This window comes from Gopherus flavomarginatus, chromosome 8 (genome assembly GCF_025201925.1).
Source record: "Gopherus flavomarginatus isolate rGopFla2 chromosome 8, rGopFla2.mat.asm, whole genome shotgun sequence".
NCBI lineage: Eukaryota > Metazoa > Chordata > Testudines > Testudinidae > Gopherus > Gopherus flavomarginatus.
Window position 1 is genome coordinate 60,651,426 of NC_066624.1, and position 23,236 is coordinate 60,674,661.

The window sequence follows — 23,236 nt, forward strand, 5'->3', positions numbered from 1 at the left end:
TAGCCACTGTATGGGAGAGAGCTCTCCTGCTGGCATAATTAAACCACCTTGAAATGACGCAGCAGTAGCTGTGTTGGTGGGAAAGCTGTCCACAATGGTGCTTTTGTCGATGAAACTTATGTTAGTCAGGGATGTGTTTTTTCACACCCCTGATGGGCAAAAGTTTTGCCTACAAAAGTGCTAGTGTAGACATAGCCTAAATCACAGCGACACTTTCTAGTCTTAGCATCTATGAATAACCCAAATTTAACATTTCATTTAATATATGCAGCCAATTGTACTTCTGTATCCCAGCAGTGTCTGATCTGTGAACCACCAGCCTCCCTTCCAAAAGCAGGAACATTGAGTGGGCACTTCAGTGTGATATGGCAAGAGTTAAATTATACTTGGACGGCTGGGCAAAGCCATTCTCTGAACCTGACTCTCCAGTAGAAAGTCATTCCACCTACTCTCCCTCTCCTGTTTCAAACCCACCACAAATCCCTAGCCATGACATGCACAACAGGGGCAGGTTAGGAACTACTTGTCATCTTTCCAGTCAATGATCTATCCCCTCTGCTGTAAATTCACTCTGTGCATGGCTCTTTTGCCTACTCACTCTCAGATGGCATCAGCCTCCACTCAACTCACATTCTGATGAGGCACAGCATGCTGCTGGGAAGGGGCTGGCTTTCAGAAACAGCTGCAGAGTGGAAGAGATGGGTTTTGATTTCTGTACGGTACCACCTTCCGCCCATAGCCCTGGCATTCCAAAACATTTTGCAATGCAATGAGTCAGAGTCTGTTGGTATATTAACTATGTAGAAAATTGCACAGCAGTAACCGTTGTGTACTCAGCCCTGGCTCATATACAACTCGTGAGCATTAGAACTTGTTTTTCTAGGAGAGGGAATGTTGACTCATAAACTGGGGAAAGTGTGTGTGTGTGTGGGGGGGGTGCTGGAAAACTGGGGAGAAGGAATGAAGAATGTGTTGGAGACAGGGGAATGGGGGGAGAGTGAGGGGAAAGGGAAGGAGGATATTAGGGGGCAGCAGATTGTAGAAGAGGTGATGAAATGGCGACAGGGGGAGGGGGATATTGGGTAGGAGACTGAGATGGAGCAGGAGCCTGGGGAGGGAGGTACTAGAGGACACAATGGGAGTTGGATAGTGCTGGGAGAGAACAACAGCTTCCCCATCTCTGGTTAGGAGAAGGGCACAAGGTACCCTCCCATAGAAAGAAGAAGACTGCCTATTTGGGTGTATGTCCCGGGCTGGGTTTGTCTATCTGAAATCATTCCTCACCACCAGTGTGTAGGGGATGTCCTCCTCCATAAAGGAGAAAACTAGAAGGCAAACCAATTTAATTATCTGTTTCATGATTGGCTTGAATTTTTTTTTGGACAGCTGAATCACCCTTTTTGACCTCCTTAAGGCTGGCAATTGCAGTCTTTTTTTTTTTTCCTGAATAGATAACTCTGGTTAGCACAAGACGCGGTTCACCTTAATTTATGTATATGCAAAGCATGTAGACCTTTGTATCTGAGTCTGCATTTTCATATGGGTGACTTGCCAAGGAAGGAATAATAAGTAGACCCTTTGGTGCAGGGATACTTTTCAGCATGGGTTGGTCACTCTGTAGTTACATGTAGGCAAGGTTTTGAAAGGCTCCTCAACATGGCTGCTAATCTGAGCATGCACTGGCAGGTTTGCCTGAGCAAATGCAGGATTTGCATGAACAAAATCATGTGTCCAGTTGTTGACTTTATGCACAAGGCTTTCTCTCAGATCCATAGATTCTGCTTGGGTCTCCAGCCTTCCTTGCTGTTTAAGGCAGCAGAGAGAAATCTGTTGACTCTGGTTGTAGGTCTAGGTCCTCCCAAGCAAGAGCCTGTTTGTATTGCAGTAGCTCTAGGGTGCCCGATCAAGGAGAAGGGCTCGTTGTGCCAGGCGTTATACAGTTATATAATCTGAGTGGGGGTTTGTTCACCCTTAAGCCTTGTCTACACTGGCAGGTGGGGTATGGGGTATGCGTAGCTATGTGCCACTGTGAAAAGCAAGCTGTGTCCCCACTGCAGTGTATAGCTACACCCAGCAGTGAAAGGCTCTGGTAAGGGGACGCTACACTGCTAAAACTATCAGTGTAAATAGGGGATGCACTGCTTGGGCGTGTAGAGAGCTATGTAGGGTATATACCATATGGTTCTGGTGTTTCTTTACTCACCTAAGCAGTGCCTCACAGTCTGTACTGCTATTAATACTTGGGCTGGGGGATGCGTGCATTGTAAGTACTCTACATGCTGCCATAAGTGAGTGTGCAGTGTAGACATACCCTAAAACCTCACCTCTTATGTGTGGGTTTTACCCAGATCTATTCCATGCATCCCTGGAGCCTCACACTCTTGATCAGAGGCAAAGGAAGTGTGGGATTCCCTGCAAGCTCACATCCAGTGAAAGAGAAACCTGACTCTGCTGAAAGTAGCAGTGAGGGACCAGCAGCTCTGGCTAGAAGACCAAAGCATTAACCGTTCCAGAAGTCCTTAACCGCAGAAAGGCCTTGCAGGAGAACAAACCACAAGGAGCAACTAAACTTGACAGCTCCTTTTTGGGGGGAAAGAAATAGAAGTGTTGTTTCTTTCTTTGCCTCCCAGGTTTCCTTGTCAGATACTTCAGAACCGGGTGTCTCAGTCTTCCGGGGCTAAGGCTTGTTGTGTTAATTTAGATGGAATATCTGGACCCAAAGAGCCAAAAGCGTTCACCTACCATGTCACCATCAACATCAAAACATTTTAAACAGGGTTTAGTAGAGAGAGACCTCAGCTTGTTTTATACCAAGGCAAAGAGACCATTAAACTCCTTTTTAACCTTGTATGAAGGTGGATAGAAAGCTGACTAGATTGTTGGGCTCAATGGGTAGTGATCAATGGCTCAATGTCTAGTTAGCAGCTGGTATCAAGCGGAGTGCCCCAGGGGTTGGTCCTGGGGCCAATTTTGTTCAACATCTTTATTAATTATCTGGATGATAGGATGAATTGCACCCTCAGCAAGTTCTCAGATGACACTAAGATGGTGGGGAGAGGTAGATATGCTGAAGGATAGGGATAGGGTCCAGAGAGACCTAGACAAATTGGAGGATTGGGCCAAAAGAAATCCGATGAGGTTCAACAAGGACAAGCGCAGAGTCCTGCACTTAGGATGAAAGAATCCCATGACTGCTACAGGCTGGAGACTAACTGGCTACGCAGCAATTCTTCAGAAAAGGATCTGGGGATTACAGTGGACAAGAAGCTGGATATGAGTCAGCAGTGTGCTCTTGTTGCCAAGAAGGCCAATGGCATATTGGGCTGTATTAATAGGAGCATTGCTAGCAGATCGAGGGAAGTGATTATTCCCCTCTATTTGGCATTGGTGAGGCCATACCTGGAGTATTGCATCCAGTTTTGGGCCCCCACTACAGAAGGGATGTGGACAAATTGGAAAGAGTCCTGCGGTTGGCAATGGAAATGATTAGGGGGCTGGGACACATGACTTATGAGGTGAGGCTGAGGGAACTGGGCTTATTTAGTCTGCAGAAGAGAAGAGTGAGGGGGGATTTGATAGCAGCCTTCAACTACCTGAAGGGGGGTTCCAAAGAGGTTGGATCTAGACTGTACTCAGTGATAGCAGATGTCAGAACAAGAAGCAATGGTCTCAAGTTGCAATGGGGGAGGTCTAGGTTGGATATTAGGAAACATTGTTTCACTAGGAGGGTGGTGAAGCACTGGAATGGGTTACCTAGGGAGGTGGTGGAATCTCCTTCCTTAGAGGTTTTTAAGGCTTGACTTGACGAAGCCCTGGCTGGGATGATTTAGTTGGTGTTAGTCCTGCTTTGAGCAGAGGGTTGGACTAGATTCATAGATTCATAGACTCTAGGACTGGAAGGGACCTCGAAAGGTCATCGAGTCCAGTCCCCTGCCCTCATGGCAGGACCAAATACTGTCTAGACCATCCCTGATAGATATTTATCTAACCTACTCTTAAATATCTCCAGAGATGGAGATTCCACAACCTCTCTAGACAATTTATTCCAGTGTTAAACTACCCTGACAGTTAGGAACTTTTTCCTAATGTCCAATCTAAATCTCCCTTGCTGCAGTTTAAGCCCATTGCTTCTTGTTCTATCATTAGAGGCTAAGGTGAACAAGTTTTCTCCCTCCTCCTGATGACACCCTTTTAGATACCTGAAAACTGCTATCATGTCCCCTCTCAGTCTTCTCTTTTCCAAACTAAATAAACCCAATTCTTTCAGCCTTCCTTCATAGGTCATGTTCTCAAGACCTTTAATCATTCTTGTTGCTCTTCTCTGGACCCTCTCCAATTTATTCACAACTTTCTTGAAATGCGGTGCCCAGAACTGGACACAATACTCCAGTTGAGGCCTAACCAGTGCAGAGTAGAGAGGAAGAATGACTTCTCGTGTCTTGTTTACAACACACCTGTTAATGCATCCCAGAATCACGTTTGCTTTTCTTGCAACAGTATCACACTGTTGACTCATATTTAGCTTGTGGTCCATTATGACCCCTAGATCTCTTTCTGCCATACTCCTTCCTAGACAGTCTCTTCCCATTCTGTATGTGTGAAACTGATTGTTCCTTCCTAAGTGGAGCACTTTGCATTTGTCTTTATTGAACTTCATCCGGTTTACCTCAGACCATTTCTCCAATTTGTCCAGATCATTTTGAATTTTGACCCTGTCCTCCAAAGCAGTTGCAATCCCTTCCAGTTTGGTATCGTCTGCAAACTTAATAAATGTACTTTCTATGCCAACATCTAAGTCGTTGATGAAGATATTGAACAGAGCCGGTCCCAAAACAGACCCCTGCGGAACCCCACTTGTTATACTTTTCCAGCAGGATTGGGAGCCATTAATAACCTGAGGTCTCTTCCAACCCTAATATTTTATGATTCTATGAAAGATAGGAAACAGTAAGGAAGAAAAAAACATTTGTAATGTAAAGTATGAAGTAAGACGGTCACTTAGCAGCATCCCTTTTTCTCTTTCCCTTGGGGTGGAGAGTTTTTTGAACAAACCCCCTTTATTTAGCAGTGTCTTAGTAGGTAATAACTGTCTATCTGGGGGAAAAGAATAAGTGCATTGAAATGGGTGAGAGTTGTTGCTGTTTTTGTTAAGTCCAATCCTGTTCCCTAGAAGACAAACATGCAGAAGAGGGGGAAAAGATCAGCAAAGGGAGAAAATCCAGCTTCTGTCTCTGCTGTTACTTCTTACTTGAAACTTCAGTACTGGAAAAGCATAGGATGTGGTTTTATCAGTGCCTCCTCTCCCTTCAAACCTGGCAGGCTTGTACGCACATTAGGCTGCTTAGGAAATTGCTTTTAGTTGGCTGTCAGGTAACAGGCAACCATCAGTGTCGCAGAAAAGACAGTTTTGTTTGGTTAAGCCAAATTCCTCTTAGACAGAAGGAAAAGTAGGGGAGGAGTGGGGGGAGAGGAAGCAGTCAGGTGGAAAAGAAAAGGTCACATGGGATAGAGGGAGTGACACTCTCACATCCTAGCTGGTGGCTGGAATTAAGCTGGTGAAAATGGCAGTGTCATTTGGACCCCTCTCTGGCCCAGTCTGGTCAGGACAACCAACACCACAGAGGTCACGGTTCTCCCAGCAGATGGTTGGGTTGACAGCTGCCATAATGGTGGAGCTGTATTCTCATCTTTTGGTCAGTCAGGGAAGCAGTAGCCTCTTCAGCTGTTCGTCCAACCCAGCCAGCAGTTGTTGACTGCTTCTGCTAATTTCTCTCCCTTGCCCCAGCCTTCTCTCTTTAAGAACACCAAAAGGGAGCAACAGGCAGATTAGCCCATTCCCTTCTTATTTTGTTCACTTTTTGTCCATTGATTTCTAGTCCCACACTCATGTTTACCAGACATGATCTTAACATCATCCTTGAGTTATCAGCAAGGCTTTTTGTTGGGTCTAATTCAGTCTCATTGTTTCCCGTGTACACCTTTTTCTCATCATTTTTATAGGTAATTTTGGCCTGTTTTATAAACTGTCACTCACTTTTTACAGTTGAACTCACAGTTAGGGTAAACTTATAGGCCCAATTAGTAGAGCAGGCCGTGGTAGTGAGGAGAGAGCTTTAAATAAAAAAGAGAGGATGTTTTCTCACTTTCTTCTAGCCCAGGGTTGGGAAAACTACAGCCCGGGGGCCGCATCCAGCCCTTCAGACATTTTAATCCAGCCCTTGAACTCCCGCTGGGGAGCAGTGTCCAGGGTTTGTCCTGCTCTGCGCCTGCCATGGCTCCACGTAACTCCCAGAAGCAGCGTCATGTCCCCCATCTGGCTCCTATGCACAGAGGCAACCAGGGGGCTCTGCATGCTGTCCCTGCCCCAAGCACTGTTCCCACAGCTCCCATTGGCCTGGACCTGTGGCCAATGAGAGCTGCAGGGGCGGTGCCTATGGACAGGGCAGCGCACAGAGCCACCTGGCTACCCCTTTGTGTGGGAGTCAGAGAGATGACATGCCACTTCTTCTGGGAGCTGCTTGAGGTACGTACTCCCGGAGCCTCCCACCCTGCCTCCGTCCCATGCCCCTGCCCCAGGCCTGATCCCCCTCCTGCCCTTCAAACCCTTCAGTCACAGCCCAGAGCACTCTCCTGCACCCCCAACCCTTCATCCCCAGCCCCACCCCAGAGCCCGCACCCCAGCCAGAGCCCTCACCCCACCCCCCCGCATCCCAACCCCCTGCCTCGAGTCCCCTCCCATACTCTGAACTCCTCATTTTTGACCCTACCCCAGAGCACACACCTCTGGCCAGAGCCCTCACCCCCTACCGCACCCCAACCCTCAATTTTGTGAGCATTCATGGCCCACCATACAATTTCCATACCCAGATGTGGCCCTTGGGCCAAAAAAATTGCCCACCCCTGTTCTAGCCCAAAGGTTCCCAGGAAGTCAAAAGTGAAAACAAGGAGAAAAACATAGAACTACTGCCCTGTTGCTGGGATGATGGACAACTGTCTGATTCCATGCCCAAAATCTTACAGGAGAAAATAGGGAGAAGTTCTTTTTCCTGAACACACCTGAGAGAATAGGAGGGTGGTACCATTACTAGATCTTCTTGACCACATGATCGCCCCAGGAAGGAGAAGCACCAGGAATTAAGTGGGCTGGGCACTAAAAGCTGAAGTATTTCAGTTCAGTCTAGAAAACTTATACCCCTGCACCCAGCCACAGAGGACATCATCAGAGCTGAGTGAGATTGTCCAGCAGCCCCACCAAACCTCAGCAAACAAGGTCAGAGCTCCTATCCTGTCCATAGGAGCAAAGTGGATGCCGTTGTGATATCCATGGTAGATGTTGTCTTGTTCTCTCTTGTAGCAGATGCATAGAAGATAACGTTTTCCTAAAAAGATGCTTCAGACCAGTATTGTTGACTCAGCCCTAAGAAAGGATGCGCAAGCAGCCACTACTGTTGTTACTGGCATGGAAGCATCATATCAGTAGTGGCTCATCATTTTTGGCAACTAGATGTCAGATGTTGTGACTTCATGTGGAGCGCTGGGCATTCAACAGCTCTGAAAATTGGGCTAGGGTGTGGGGGAAACTTAAAAATGGAGCCACATAAAACCAGAGCCCAGTTTGTAAAACATTTGACCTACTTGTTCTGCCTTAATGTTACAAAAGACAGATATGATGTAAACTAGCCGCAGACACCATTACAAGATTTCACCAAGGGAGATAAGGGTCCTTTTACCCCTGTTCATACTTCATCAGTGGCTAATTGTGGGTCATGTAAAGTTTTTCCCTCTGCCTTGATCTTTCTATCTGAGCCTGTGATCTCTCAGCTGCCTGACTGTCTAGCAGAGTCTTTTATCAGGCACCTGAGCATTCTCTCTTGACAAAATATAAGGGCTCACCCAGACAAGAGTGGATGGAGGTATGTAGGTGTGGGGGAGAGAGAGAATGTATTAATATCTCCATTCTAACAGCAGCTTATGGAAAAACACACAAGGCCTGCATATCTCCTCTACAAACTTCATAGGCAACATCATATGTTTACAGGTCCAGGTCCATGGGCAAAGAATGAGTCCTCTGCTCCTCATCAGAGATCCTTCCAGTATAGCATGTTGTAAGAGCAGCATGTCACCCCACTTCCAGGGTCCAAAACCATGATAGATAGGGGGATCATTGTGGAGGGGGATGTTTTCTTTCCTACCTCCCACTTAAGGGAATGGAGACACACACTTGTCCCCTACCCCAGTGGTTTACTTCTCTTCTAAGAAACCTTCTAATTTTAATGGCCTCTCTTACCAGCACTAGTGAAAGCAGCATTGATTGATACTAGCCTCCGTCAGATAATCTTCTGTCCTGCCTGTTTTCTGCAGTGTCCTTAGCAGCCATTGAGCAAATATCTTCCTGTCAACTGACTGGTCTTCTGTAACCTAGAGTATGTCTGTTCCTCCAGAGGAGAAATAAAATCTGGTTCCTGCTGCCCAGGGCTGGGTTTCTGTGGCATTTGATTGAAAGAGTTGAAGATATAACCTTAGTGTTCTAACCAACATGAATGAGCTATTGCTGATCTCCTAATGGCTATTATGCTGTCTCTAAACTAATCGTATTGCTTTGGGGCAAGGACAGTGGACCTGATCTGCTTACATCAGTGTAAGTCAGGAGACAATGGAGTTACAATAGTACAAAGCCAGTAAGAGAGAATTGGGTCCCAGCCCTATATAATTACTGTGTGCAGGGCCACAGCTTCTTAATAATGGCTCTTAGAACTTTACATGGGACTTGCTGGCACTGCCACTCAAACAGGGTGCTACATCAAGTGAATTCTGTTCTGTCTCCTATGATTGCCATGCAGTGGCTTCTTCCTGCCTGATTTCCACTTGGATGCCCATGGAAAGAGGACTCGGTCTATGGCACAGTTGGCTGTATGCATTTGACTTGATACACAGAATTGTATCTCAGCCACACAGACGTAATCCTTCAGAGAGATCTTGTCCTCGAGCTGGCCCCCAGGCTTCAGAAAGATTTTCCAGATACAGACAAGTCTCTGAACTCCCTTCCCCCTTTTTCCTCCTTCCAGGTAAACCACTCAGTTAAGTCACTGTTCTCCATCCTCTCTCTCTTTCACTCTCTACCGAAAGACTTGTAATTACGAAACATTAGCAGGCTCAAAACAGCTTTCATACCTGGAACATCATCCATAATTGCACTCAGCAGTGCTCTTCCCTGGCTATTAATGTCACTTTTATGAAGTAATGAGGAACAAAACACCCTGAGGCACTTAAAACATCTTTCTTATACAATACCAGTCTTTGAGGAATGGAAGCATAAAATAACCTGACTCACATTCCCCTGACAGAGAAAGTGATAGACAAAGACAGGGACAGAAAGGCGGCAGTGGAGGGTGGGAGGAGGGAGAAATCAGTTAGGAAAACTCGCTTCAGTTTAATAGATGGGTATAACAGATTGATAGCTAGAGGGTTACGGTGAGCTAGATACTACAACAGAGGAGGTACAGAGGTAGGCCAGTGGATGGATGATGAGATGGATGTCTACATTAAAGCAATGAAAATATATGAGGACAGATCATTGCAATAGTGAAAAATCCAATATACTTCACATAGTTATGTTTTATCTTGGTGAAAGTTTTCAGTCCCAACTGAATCTAGTTGTGTTTTACAGCTAGCTGCTAAGACTACTTAAGTAGGCAGGAGTCATACATAAGTGTGGTTACCATTTGGGTTCCTGCAGCCTTCCTCCTGCCACAGTGGTCCGCACTAGAACTTCACAATCCTCTAACCTGTGATCTTGCATCCTAATCACTATCTGCTTCTTATTTTGCCCTCCCTGGAGTCAGCGTAAATTTTTTCTGAGGCCTCCAGCGCCCAGGCCCAGACTTTCAAAACTGCTCAGCTCCTATTGAGGCATCAAAACAAGAGCCCTGACTTTGATTTTTGTGAGAGGCACTCAGTGTGGGCTCTTGTGAGCATCTTGTCCTCGTTCCTATTCAGGAGCTGAGTGCTTGTGAAAATCCAACCCCCATAGCCAGTATTGACAAATTACCAAAATGCTGACAGGAATAGCAAATGAAAGGTAGCTGGTAATCACCCCTCATAAGCAGGTACTTGGAAGCCCTCAGGAGGCAGGTGCAAAATGTGCATTATGAAAGGCAGCATGGCAGAACAAATCCTTTTTCTTGGGCTAGAGGCAGCCTGATCCATAGGAGACTCAAGTTCATAATGTCTCAAATTCATAGACTCCAAGGCCATAAGGGCCCCTTATGATGATCTAATCTGACCTCAAGCATGAAAGAGGCCACAGAACTTCACCCAATAATTTTTGCATTGAGCCCATAGTTTCTGCTTGAGCTAGAGCCTGTCTTTTAGAAAGAGATCTTATGCTACTTCGACTCCCAGTGATGGAGAATCAACCACCTCAAGAGGTAAATTGTTCCAGTGGTTAACTACCTTCCCTATTAAACATTTTTGCCTTATTTCTAGTCTGAATTCGTCTAGCTTCAACATCTAAGTGTCGGCTTGTGTTATGCCTCCCTATCCTAGATCAAAGAGCCCTTTACTATGAAGTACTTGTAGACAGAGCTCAAGTTACTATTATAACCTTTCCTTTGACAAAATAACTAGAGAGAGCATCTTTAGTCTTTCACTGTAAGGTATTTTTCCAGGCCTTCAATTATTTGTGTAGTGCCTTGCTGAAGCCCTTTGAATTTTTCATCATTCTTTTTGAAGTGTGCACACCAAAACTGGCTCCAGTATTCCAATAAAGTTCTCACTGTCATACAGAGAGGTAACATCCGTATATTCCCTCAAAACCAGACCAGAGTGGTGAAATGGTCAATCCAATTTGGATGCTAGTCTATGCTAAACAGCCTCTCCTCCTCTTCCCATGCCTACTTGAACATTTAAGCAATATTCTTTAAGCATTCTCTTGTAACAACTCAATCTTAGTCTTTTGTTCAACTAAACAGCTCTCAATAAATATGCCTAAAGCAGGTTTGTGCAATTTCCTGGCCAGTCCAGGTGCTGGACATCTGCACAGCAGTAATAAAATGTATCCAGATAAGAGTTATCCAGAATATTGTAAACTATATCGACTTATGACCTCATAACTCATGCATGCAGCTACAGCTCTTTCTCACAGACGGGCCGCTAAGATCTATGGGTGAAATTATTGTCCCTTTGAAGTCAATGAGAGTTTTGCCCATGACTTCAGTGGAATTGGTTGGAAAATGGTTTGGTTTTCGCCAGATAATCTTGACAAAAATTGAATATTTTTTTTTTGTTTTCATTAAAACCCCCCAAACCAAAATTTTTCAATGTTAGGTAACCGAAAACAAACTTTTTGGATGAAAATCTAAATTGTATGGCTAAAACCTGTAGAAAAGAAATATATTCTGGCCAACCAGAATCACATCTGGTTTTCAGATTTTTGGCTTGCAAATGGAAAAATGAAAACGTTCAAGGAAAGTAGGTACTTTCCATGAAGACATGCATTTAGTCAGAACCCAATGTTCTATCTAAAAAGAAGTTCAACAGCAAATGCAAATTCAAGCAGCCCTATCTCACAGCTATGCTAAGGATCAGTTGGATCAAAAGTGGCTCCCGATTATCCTATCCAGCTGAGAATCAAGAGGAAAGGCAAGGAGCATGAGCTGGTATGGCTAGAAGAGGCATTGCTGATATGTTTCTCACAGCACCAGCCCAGTGGGACACACACAGCTTGGGTGTCTGGTTATCCTTTAAAAGTGGTTCCCTTGGATCTTTAAGCCCAGTGGAGAGTGTGGGGGGTGTGCTTTAAACCTCCGGGTTTCAGGCTTGCAGGGCATCACCTGGCACCTTTAACAAAGCCATGTCACACACTGTTGAGCCCCTTCTGTATTTGGAAAAGACAGAAGAAAGCTGGTGAAGAATGTAGAGAGTGTGGGGGTGGCAAATGATGCAGGAACATAGGAGCAGCCAGACTGGGTCAGATCCGAGATCCATGTCATCATAGGTGCTGCAGCCCTGGGCTTGAAGTGGTTTCCATCATATATGGGATTTACAATTTGGTTCAATGGCACTCAACCCCTGCGCACACACTGTAAAAATTGTTCCAGCCCCCTGCATGTCATCCAATGTCCTGTCTCCAACAGTGATCAGCACCAGCTGCTTCAAAGGAAGGTGCAAGAACCCTGCAAAGGGCAATTAGAGAATAACCTGCCTTCAGGGAAAGTTTCTTCTAACACCATTCGTGAGGGGCTGGTGTATACTTCAGAGCATAGAGACTGATGTCCCTTCTAAAACTCCTGAGTTTGTTTTTAATATTTGTTTTAGCTCTGGATGTTGTTTTTAGCCATTTGAGGTTCAAACCTCTTTTTGGATCCTGCTAAGCTCCTGGATTCTCACCTATCTTTGTGGCAGTGAATTGCAGAGGTGAACTGACATTGTGTGAAATGCTGTTTCCTTGTATCTTTTTTAATTTGTCACCTTTTTGGTTCCATGGAATATCTCTTTTCTTTGTTTTTTGTGACAGGGTTAATAGAAGTGCCTGATCTGCCTTCTCTGTACAAAACTTCCCTGCACAACTCAACACTGGAAAGAAGTTATTGACATGAAACAGAGTTTGTTATTGAAATCCTGCAGATGGACTGACAGGAGATATATAGACAGATAACTAAGTAGATGGTAAACAGATACTTGCATGCAGACAAAAGACAGAACAAGTGGATAGGTAAAAATGACATATATAGAGAGACAAGCATATCCATAGACTTACAGATACAATACACAGACAGAGGCTATAGAGAAGAGAGAATTGACAAAGAGAGTAAACAGACCAGATAACTAGACCAGTGGTTCTCAAATTTATTACATTGCTTCCTCCTTCTTTGAGTCTGTAGTAGTGTACACCCTACCGCACAAATACATTAACTTATACATCCGGTGGTGGTGCTTCACTTGAATAAGTTTCGGTTTCTTGGTTTTTCACTTGAGCTTTTTTTCCTGTTGCACAAATGAGCCAATGATCCATTGTAATAAGAGCAAAAGCAAAATGGTGACTCTGGTCCAGGCTCACAGTTAAATGTGCACACTGTGTCGTAGCTGACAGGTTAACATATAGATGGCAACAGTTTTGTATAATGCTATGCAGACTTAACAGAAATGTGTCAAAATGCACAGCACCATCTGAGGGCCTGATACGTCTGGAGGAATGAGCTTTGCTAGTTATTCATTGCTGTGTGTAAAATGGACACAGTAAGACTCCCCCCACCCTTCTTAAAGCTTCTCATGCCCCTCCCACATACATTCCGGCCTCCCTCCCCCACATGGAGGCCTGCCCCCCAGTTTGAGAACTTCTGATCTAGACAGATGGGATATAGGTACTGATAGACAGACGGGTAGAGAAGAGAGAGAAAACAGAGCTGGGGCCAGGGTGGAGAGAGCAGAGAACATATATTGCCAAATGCTGCCCATTGATGTGGATGTTTCATTTGGGTGGCACAGGGGTAAGCAGAGCAGTATGTAGATCAGAGTCATTTGCTTGGCCAACTCTCAACTCTTCTCCCAAAAGTTCTTTTCAGTTCCATTGTCCACACCGCTTCCTCCCTGCTAGGAACCGACATGCATTCACTGGATGACTTTTTATGTTTCTTTCCATCTCTAATGGCTAAGATTAAGATGTGAATGCCCATCGCTCTGCCCAACCCTCGCTTTCCTGCTCCTTCTTCATGCTCCCAAGCTCTCGCTGCTGCTTCCAAACAGCTCTTGCCATCTCTTCCTCCTTCCTGTCTCCAGGGATTGTTTGTGCCTCCTTTCCATGCAAACCAAGTGAGTTACTCTCCCTGCATCACGCTGGTGTTCTCTGATGCTGGCCTGGCGACAGCTCTTCCCTAGAACTCCACGAACTCTCACTACCAGAGCCGCACACATGAACTCGATTAGCTGCAAGTCTTCATTCCTGGACATGCCCTTAAGACTGGCTTTACACAGGTTGTATAAGAAACAAGGTTGTCACAGGCTTAAAACTACAGTGCAGGTATTACTATGCAAAGCAGCTATATAATGTATCTATGATTATCATTTTTAGGCCGGATCCTCAGCTGATGTAAGTTGAAGTCTGTTGCCTTGGGCTGCTTTGATTTATACCAGCTGAGGGTCTGGCCCGTTGTGTTTAAGAGGTAGCTGAATGGAGCAGGATTTTTCTGTAGGTAGACAGACTAGTGTAGATATACTATGGGTACAATATAGATCTGCCTTACTCTAGCTTTTCTTTAGATGTTTTATGCATGGCCACAAGTTATTTGCAGCATTACATGATAACGTGGCACAAGTACCATACCTGTATTTTACACCAGAAGGTGAATATATTTCTACTGGCAGGAGCTGCCAGGATGTTTCAGCTCATGAGGCATGTACGTATCCCCACTAAAATATAAGGGCCAAATTTGCAAAACTCTCCCTGAGTCCCTGGTAGCATAGGTTGTGGTGCCTGCAGCACAAAGGATGGAGTGATTTTCAAAGTGGGAAATCCCCAGACGCGACGTGATCCCTCTAGAATAAGCTTGCTGGCATATGTTGGCACCAAGGTGCTGTGAAGAGCGCCTCCAGTGCACAGAAACAGCCGCTAGCCACTCCCTTGACTTGTTTCTACAGGATCCATTCAGGGCAAGAATGACAGACTGCATTCAGCTGACAGCTTTGGATAATCACATGTGTGAGCCATCGGGATAATGACAGCTGAATAGCACGGCTCTTGCTGCTATGGTTACCAGCCAAGCTCTTTTCCCATTTTTTTCTTTGCTGTGTGCTGTTGTTGTTGTTGAGTTGGCTCCTGGAATGGGGAGAAGGAGGGCCCAGGGAGGGGAGCCAGGAGGTGGAACAGTCCATTATACTCTCTTTAGGTCTCCCAGCTGGAAGGGTTTTAAAGCTCAGCAGAGACAGGGAAGAGCACTGACTTAATCCCCAGTGCCCTGAATTATTTAAAGGGATCTTGTTGAAACAATGAATTTGTGGCTGTTATAGTGGCAACAACAGACACAGCTGTTACAAAGGCCGCAGAGATACTCCCCAGGCAGGAGCTAGTGCTGCTTGGTGCCTACTCACAGGCCTGGCAGAGCAGAGGGGAAGGGTGGGCCCAATGAACTGCTGGAGCCTCTTCCAGGTAGAGTTTCTAAACCGTGTGGCCTGTGTCGCAGATACCTGCTCCCTCCTTCTGCAAAGCCCAGACAGCAGTGTGAACAGGATGCCATTCATGTCAATGGGATCCAGCAATGGTCTGGACCTCATACATGGGGCTCTATTGGAGAAGCAAATTCCGCAGCACGTGTGGCTGCATGTGAGAAGCAAGTTCTTTCCTGCACCTGAATTTGCAGAGACCACCTCTCCCTACATGCGCCGTGGTGCTCTGCAGACTCATATTCTCTCACACGCCCGGTTCTGCCGCCCAGACCCCATTCCCTGATTCACCACTTGCCTCTTTCGCTTTCCACTGAGGAGCGGAGCTAAGCCCAGACTCAGCTTTCTGAGGGTTGGGAAAATAGCGCCGATTCCAAGTGGAACGATCCCTGAATGTGGTTTTCTCATCCTTATCTTTAGTATTGCTGCAGTGCTTAAAACATGTGCTGAGACCTTTCCAGAGATGCTGAGACAGGGTCCTGCTGCTCCAAAGAGCTTGCAATCTAAGGGCATATGACTCTGCATAGGGGCAGTGCAGAACTGACCTAAACTAGGAAGAGCACCTGAGAGAATGTGCCTCATAATCTCTACTGCAGCTGCTACTTGGAGGGGTGGGAGGAGACAGGGTCACGTTCACCCTCCCCCCACTCCCGACCCATGCATCATCCAGCTCCTTAGCAGTTAGTCTTCCCAGAGCCCAGTAGTTGTGAGCAGCCCCTGTGTGGCTGTGCGAGGGGAGGGAAGCTTGCTTATCATCAAGGCCAAGGAATGTGTGAAGGGAACTCATTTTCTCTTTTGAATTAACCCCTGCACATTTACTTTACTTTAGGCCTCTCCCCTACACATACCTGCTCTACACCCTTCCCCAGACCTTGCAGAATCCATCTGCAGCCCTTGCATATCCGTCCCAACTAGATCCCACTGCTCCCCACACCTTGATTTGAACTTTTCCCTATGATCGATTCTCAGTCTGGTATCTTGCCTCTTGGCTAGTTTTAAGATGGCCTAACCCACCCCGTTTTCTCTGCCTCACCCCAATACACTGGCAGCCCCACTCTCCCTGCACCTCCCAGCCACTCTCCCTTCCTCACACAGACAGCTCACTAGCGGAGGGAATGCTGGAATAGGAAGCGCTCCTGAGAGAGTTACAGTGAGGTGTGTCCCAACTGTAGTTGCCTAGATCCTCCTATGGTAGGCTGCTCTTGGGATTTACTTGTGGGCTCCTGCCCCTGCAGCGTGTCTGAGTGATCATTGCTGGCACTGGGCGTATTTAGCCTGCTCTCTCGTAGCTGCTTTTGCAGTCAATATCCTTGGGGCTAGCGAAAATCCATGAACTTTGTGGGGAGGTCACAATCCACATTTGAATTTTGCGGCGTTGCTCAGAATCCAAGAAACCTGGGAAGTGGTGTGGTAGGGAGTCATCTATGGAAATGGAGTTAGAACCAGAGCTTGGCATCTAGAATGAAAGGCTGTTGGTACAGGCCTATGACTAACATGCAGACCAAGCAGGCAGTGACATACGAGCGTGTAGGTGATGACAAACTGGAAGGACTGGATGTTTCTCAGGGAGTTTGCATAGGTCAGAAAAACTCCTGGAGCTGATGCTTCATGGCCAGGTAACTCCTAAAAGATAGACAGACAATTATCTGAAATTAATTGGATTCTGGTCCATCATGCAAAGCCCAAAAATGGAATGATAAACCTACCGAACCAGTAAGCCAGAATGACGTCAAGTACCCTTCAGCTGTGTTCTGTAATGATAACAAGAGGACACTGGGTTCTGTCAAAATGACATCTTGTTGAATGCAGAGAAGTAATGTCTTTGTACAGCTTTCATGGCATATTCGGGAATAGGATGCCGGGAGAGAAGACACAATCAGGTGGGGTTGTTTGCCACCACCTGTTGCTTGTTTGGTTAACAACAGTTAGTCAGAATGCAGCCAGGCCACCTTCAGCTGTGATCCTGTTTGCTCTTATAAGCTTGAGCACAGTTTGAACTGGGGTAAAATTATCCAAAGTGCCCAGCGGATGTGTGTATTCTTACAAGAATCTTGTATGAATACACTGGTACTCCAGATCTTACACCAGAACTACAATTTATTAGTGGAAATATGGAAGAAAATATTTATCAGACTGTTTAAAAGGAAGCACAAGGGAACAAAATCTGTGGTAACATTCTGATGTTGCAAAGAGGCAGCATATTGTTTTATAACTTCCTGCTTCCCTGTCAGTGTGTTAACATCAGCACATATAAGGACCCTCAAGCATTTTACATTGTACACACAAGAAGTTTGCCATACATAGACATATAACACTGGATCTCCTAGGAATTATGCATCACATCCACCATAGCTCATAAAGACTGCTGCCTGAATAATGCTGTTACTAACAAAGAGACTGTAAACACAGACTAGTTAAAATGAATGGATTATACGGTTATGAATCTGTCTGTAGGACTCTCATGTCATCACAGCTATTTACAGTTAGCTGCTGCCCCTTACTTGAAATCATATGCAGTTTTACACTGATGCTGTTTCTCAGTCTCCGTTTTGCTGATTTTGTTACTCATGAAAGTGAGAATCTGATAGCACCGCCTAGAGCATGATGTCTCACACTTTTTCAGAGTCACATGCTGACTACATCTAAATAGAGAAATATTCTTATGTACCATTTTCCCTTCCACTCATGAGTGTATATGGATCATCTTTCCTCCCATTTATGTGCCTGTAACATCCCTGTGGCAATGACAGCAATCACTCACATGGAAAAGGCATTTTATGTATGGTCTTTGGCTATGTCTTTGTACAATTTAGCAGCTGGAAATGAGGAAGAGAGCAGCACCATGCCACCCACCAGTAAGTTGTCGTCAGTCTGAAAACTCCTGGCTCAGAGACATAGTGCAAGCAAGATTTCTGGAAGCTTCGTCCACATAACTCTGCCCTTCCCTGGTTAAAATTGCTCATAAGCTTTGCCAGTCATTGTGACAATGTCTCAAAATGATGAGATGATGCAGTATTGCACCATCTTGAAGTGTTGGGAAGAGGCATGGGGATGAGAATGGGGACAAGAAGTGAATAGGAGACAATGAGAGTCAGTGGTTAGAGCACTGGCCCGGGATTCAGGCAGTTTGGGTGCTATTCCCATCTCTGCCATTGACCTGCTAGGTGACCTTGGAAACGTCAGAGCACCTCAGTGTGCCTCAGTTTCCCCATCTGTAAAATGGGGATAATGACACTGACCTCCTCCTTTGTAAACGCTTTGAGATCTACTGATTAAAAGTGCAGTTAGTATTATTTTTTATTATGAATGTGAAAAACGTTACTGTACCTGAGCGTGTGTGTGTGTGTGTGTGTGTAGCTGGGGCAGTTTCTCTTCCTCTGCTTTTGAACTGGTGGTTTTGCTTTGTATTTGCTGATTCCATAAATCCTGAGCCCTAATCATGATTTTCTCTCACCTTTCCAGAGGCAAAAGCCAAATACACTGACCCTCTATGTCACTAACTCCCGCATGCGGCAGTGATTAATGGGCCAATAGGTAAAAGTGTCATCTCTGTGCCCGTTTCGCTGCACCCTTCTCATTGCCTGTTTCCTCTCCTGTGTTAATTCTGTCCAGTGGGAAGAAGTCAGTGGCTATGATGAGAACCTGAACACCATCCGCACTTACCAGGTGTGCAACGTCTTCGAACCCAATCAGAACAACTGGCTCCTCACCACGTTCATAAACAGACGGGGGGCTCACCGCATCTACACCGAGATGCGCTTCACTGTGCGGGACTGCAGCAGCCTTCCCAATGTCCCTGGCTCCTGCAAGGAAACCTTCAACCTGTACTACTATGAGATGGACTCTATCATTGCCACCAAGAAGTCGGCCTTCTGGACGGAGGCGCCCTACCTCAAAGTGGACACAATTGCTGCTGATGAGAGCTTCTCCCAGGTGGACTTTGGGGGCCGGTTGATGAAGGTAAACACCGAGGTGAGGAGCTTCGGACCCCTCACCCGCAATGGCTTTTACCTTGCCTTCCAGGACTATGGTGCTTGCATGTCACTGCTTTCGGTCAGGGTCTTCTTCAAGAAGTGTCCGAGCGTGGTGCAGAACTTCGCCATCTTCCCAGAGACCATGACTGGGGCTGAGAGCACCTCTCTGGTGATTGCACGTGGCACCTGCATTCCCAATGCTGAGGAGGTGGACGTGCCCATTAAGCTGTACTGCAATGGCGATGGGGAGTGGATGGTTCCCATCGGCCGCTGCACTTGCAAGGCTGGCTATGAGGCTGAGAACAATGTGGCCTGCAAAGGTAAGACTCTGCTCAGCTTAGGTATTGTTTCATGATGCTTTGCTTTGCTAACAAAGCAGATGCCCCAAAGCCAGCTGAGGTTGGCCAGCACCCATTCTACCATTGAGGGGCTTCAGTGCTGCCCTCAGGGATTGTCAGGGGATCTGAGCATTGTGAAGTAGATACCACTTTGCCCATCCCAACTCTGCCCATGCTTGGCATCAGGAGGTCTAAGGTCATTGGCCTGCAACTGACTGAGATGGCAAATGCCATCACAGGACTCTCCCTCCCACCCTACCCCGTATGAAATTGTTGAAAATGAATGTAGCACATTTATAGACCAGCTGGGCATGCAGTGCATAAATAACCCCAACAATGCAGGAGTGTTAACTAACCTCAGGGCAGGCATGAGACTGTAGTGTCCTGGGAGAGCATCTAGTGGGAAAATGCATTCAGGGCCCTGTCAGCTAAATCTGACGTGGAGTTCAAGTCAATCGTGTTCTTACCCTTGTTTGTTCTCTTTCCTCTAACAATTGTGAGACCAGCTTTTGTTCACCCCAGTGTTTTGAGGAGGAGCTTTTGTTTGTGTAAATGTGTGAGCTAATGCCTTTGCACATGAACGAGTGTTTTGGGGTCTGAAACACGTAACTGGTGATTCTAGATATGTGTGCAGTCCTTGGTAGCAATGTGACAAGGTGAGATTGAGTGAAAAGCCTGCTAGACATCCAATAAATTTGGCTTATATCTTTCTCCCTCCCTCACTAAGGCAGAGAACCATCAGTTTTTAATCTAGAGTTTACCTAGGTAGTTGAGTGGAATGCTCCAAACTCCTTTGGAATCTTTAGGTGCATGGCGAGTGCAAGACTGCCTTTCCCTTCTCTAGGTGTGTACTTCGGCTGACCTGAAATCAGTGATGCTGTGTTTCTAGCAGAGTTCTGTCCTGGGTATGTGTTATTCCAGAGCATGGAAGGTGTTCAATGGAGTCTTTTCCAAAGTGGACAAAAACCTGAGAACAAGACATTCAGTGAGAAAAATTCCAGCTACAAAATAGAATGTTGGCTATTTTTATCTTTTCATTTTAAAGCTGTATAGGGGCTTTAAAAATAGCATTTATTTTTATTCTGTTTTTAATACCTTTTGTGAGAGCTACCAAAGTTATTTGCACTCTCCATATTCACCAGTTTCCATTTGGCAAACCAGTTTCATTCCTGGGTGCTTCTGGGATTAGCACCCAAGCCCAGAGAGTCTCTGGAAAGATGCCTGTCAACTGCAATGGTCTTTTAATCAGTCAGCACAGATCTGCACCCCTCCCTTTGGATTTTACTCCCTTGTTTGTCCATCAGCATCAGTGATGCCAGCACAATCGTGGGAACAAAGTCTTTTGGTGAAAATCCTGCTACAAATCCTGTGGGACTGGCGGGATGTGTTTGACCAAAAAATAGCAGCTATCATTTGTTTTCTTAATTCTCTCCCATGAAGTAAGAATGAAGGATTTAGAATGGATAACAGTTTAGATCCAGACTGTTAAGGCAGGCCAGATTTAATGCCTACCTACTTGATGGTTTTCCTTCAAATTGCTCCATCTTGTTGTTGTTATAAAACACATTGCACGTGTGAGTGGTGATCGTTTGTTAGTGCTCAGGCAGGGGCTGCACTAAAGGAAATCAAGCAGCAGATCGTTCTCTTGAAGAAGCCTGTGCAACAGCTGCCGCATGAACAGAAAATCTCCGAAGTGATGTTTGTGATTTCCCAGCTTCAAAGGGCTATGCAGGACTGCATTAGCTGGCTGGGCCTCTTTCATCTCTCTCATTATTTCCTGAGTGAAGCTGCAGGAACCAGAACAATCCTTGATTGGTTCTGATTTAAGTGAAACTTTGGGAACAGCACTCTGATTCTTCCTGCTAATTGGAACTTTTCTCTTTTTTTTGGGTTCTGCCATCCAGGCTGTCAATTTGATACCGCCCGCTGGAGTCCTCTGCGGGGCTGGTTTTAGAAATACAAAAATCTTGCTTGTTTTTTTTTGATGTCTTCTTTTTGAGGTTTTTATTAATATTTCCAAAATTGTACTCTGTTTTTTCTGTAGATTTACTCATATTCTTCCCTCCCAAATTACACTGTTATTTATAGCAATTCATTTCAGGATGCTGAGAGAGGAGGATTTTCACGTGTTGGCCTTTGGGGAACCCTGACACCTTCAAGCCTAGAAATTCAGATGTTTACATTAAATCTCTTTGTTTTATGCTAAAGCCAGCCATGACTGGCTTGAAGCTGCAGTCAACGCCCTGTTGTAGGCCAACAACATGCACCGTCAGGAAATGCACCAAGCTCATCCAGATTCTGCATAGAAATTGTGTAACCTTGGCCTCTGAGGACTGTGGCTGTGTTTAATGAAGATGTTGAGGACTGTTCAATGTTCTGTATGCAGGATTGCCAACTCTCGGGATTTCATTGTGAGAAATCACTGGTGCTAGTTGTATAATGATACTAAAAGCTCCAGCACTTGCATGATTTTTGGACCTCTCCAAGGGATAGCCTGCTCTGATTGGCTGCCTTCCCCACTTTTTCACCTTCCTGGAGAAGAACAGACAATCAGAGCTGCTGAAGAAGGCAGGCAGAACGCTCCGTCCCCACCCTAGTAGCCAAGGAGTTTTTAAGTAGTGGAGGAAGGAGAATTCCATAGGAGGGGAAGAGGGAACAGAGAGCAGAAAGAGCCCAGCAGTTCCTCTGCTCTCCCCTCTTGTGAGCAATGGGTCAGTCTAAGAAGGGAGAAGAAGCCCTGGACCTGCAGAAGGAGCAGAGAGGTGATGAATGACAAGGGACAGATGTGTATCTGCGGAGAAAAATGTGATGTGGGGCCTGGAGTGGTGCATAATTAATTGTTGGGCTGGGGGAATGGCAGATATAGGGTGGGGGGTCACAGAGTTAATGAATTGGAATGTTGAGGGCTGGGGAGAAGGTGGAAGGCCCATGCCATCAGGCAGCAGTCCGAGCCCCTGCAGAATTCCTGCTCTGCAAACACTGGGAGAATGGGTGACACTGTAATAGTCAGACACACTCAGGGGTGGGGGGGACAAGGGGGGGCAGAGGCAGAGAGAGTTCAACATTGAAAGCCAGGTCAAAACCCATGACAAAATCTTTTAAAAAATACTCTTCTTCTTTCTGAGCCACTCTTATGGCAGGAGGGCCAAGGCTGACATGATTTTTGAACTTTTGGGGTTGGCAGTACTGGGTATGTAATGGTGTGTTTACTTGCAGTAGATTATTCAGCCACTAGATGACTCTATGAGCTGAATAGAGGTCCAGCCAGAGTGTGGTCTTGGGTAAACAAGGAGGACAAAGCTGGGACTCAAGCAGTGTAGGGAGTCGTGTGCATGTATCTGTAGTTGTAGCTGTTTTCCTCGATTAATTCTTCCTATTTTAAAAGAGCTGTGATTCCATATATCCTAAAAAGGTACAGAAAATATAACCAGGCTTGGTTCTCTCATAGTTTTTCATCTAGGCAAAAGTGCATTTTTTCAGCATGAAAAAACTGCTTTCCAGTCTATCAAAAGGGAGGCAGTTATCTTATATATTTTAGTACAAGTGGAAACAGTCTGAAAGTAAATATGATTCTGTACCTTTGGGCACAGTTTTTAAGATCTCCAGATCAAAGGAAAAGGGTTGAGGTGTTAAGAAGGCATAATTTTCATAGAAGATTTAACTGTGTTTTGAAAAGGGGAAGATTGGAAGATGTAGTGCTTACAGTAAAGATATATTCCAGGTCACACTCTACATTTTTGTGTCTGTCTGTCCATGTTCTTGCATCTC

General features: G+C 45.6%; 1 protein-coding gene across 6 annotated transcripts in view; it reads left to right on the forward strand.

The window, feature by feature from the left end:
- The window catches only part of EPHB1 (EPH receptor B1), a 451,153-nt gene that overhangs the window by 180,750 nt on the left and 247,167 nt on the right, over positions 1 to 23,236 (forward strand). For all 6 annotated transcript variants that reach the window (XR_007775966.1, XR_007775962.1, XR_007775965.1 and 3 more), the window contains exon 3: positions 18,769 to 19,450. Coding sequence is in view for 1 of the 6 variants with exons in the window: in XM_050965380.1 (XP_050821337.1) it covers positions 18,769 to 19,450 (682 nt within the window). In the remaining 5 variants the exon portion in view is untranslated. The remainder of the gene's footprint in view (positions 1 to 18,768; positions 19,451 to 23,236) is intronic.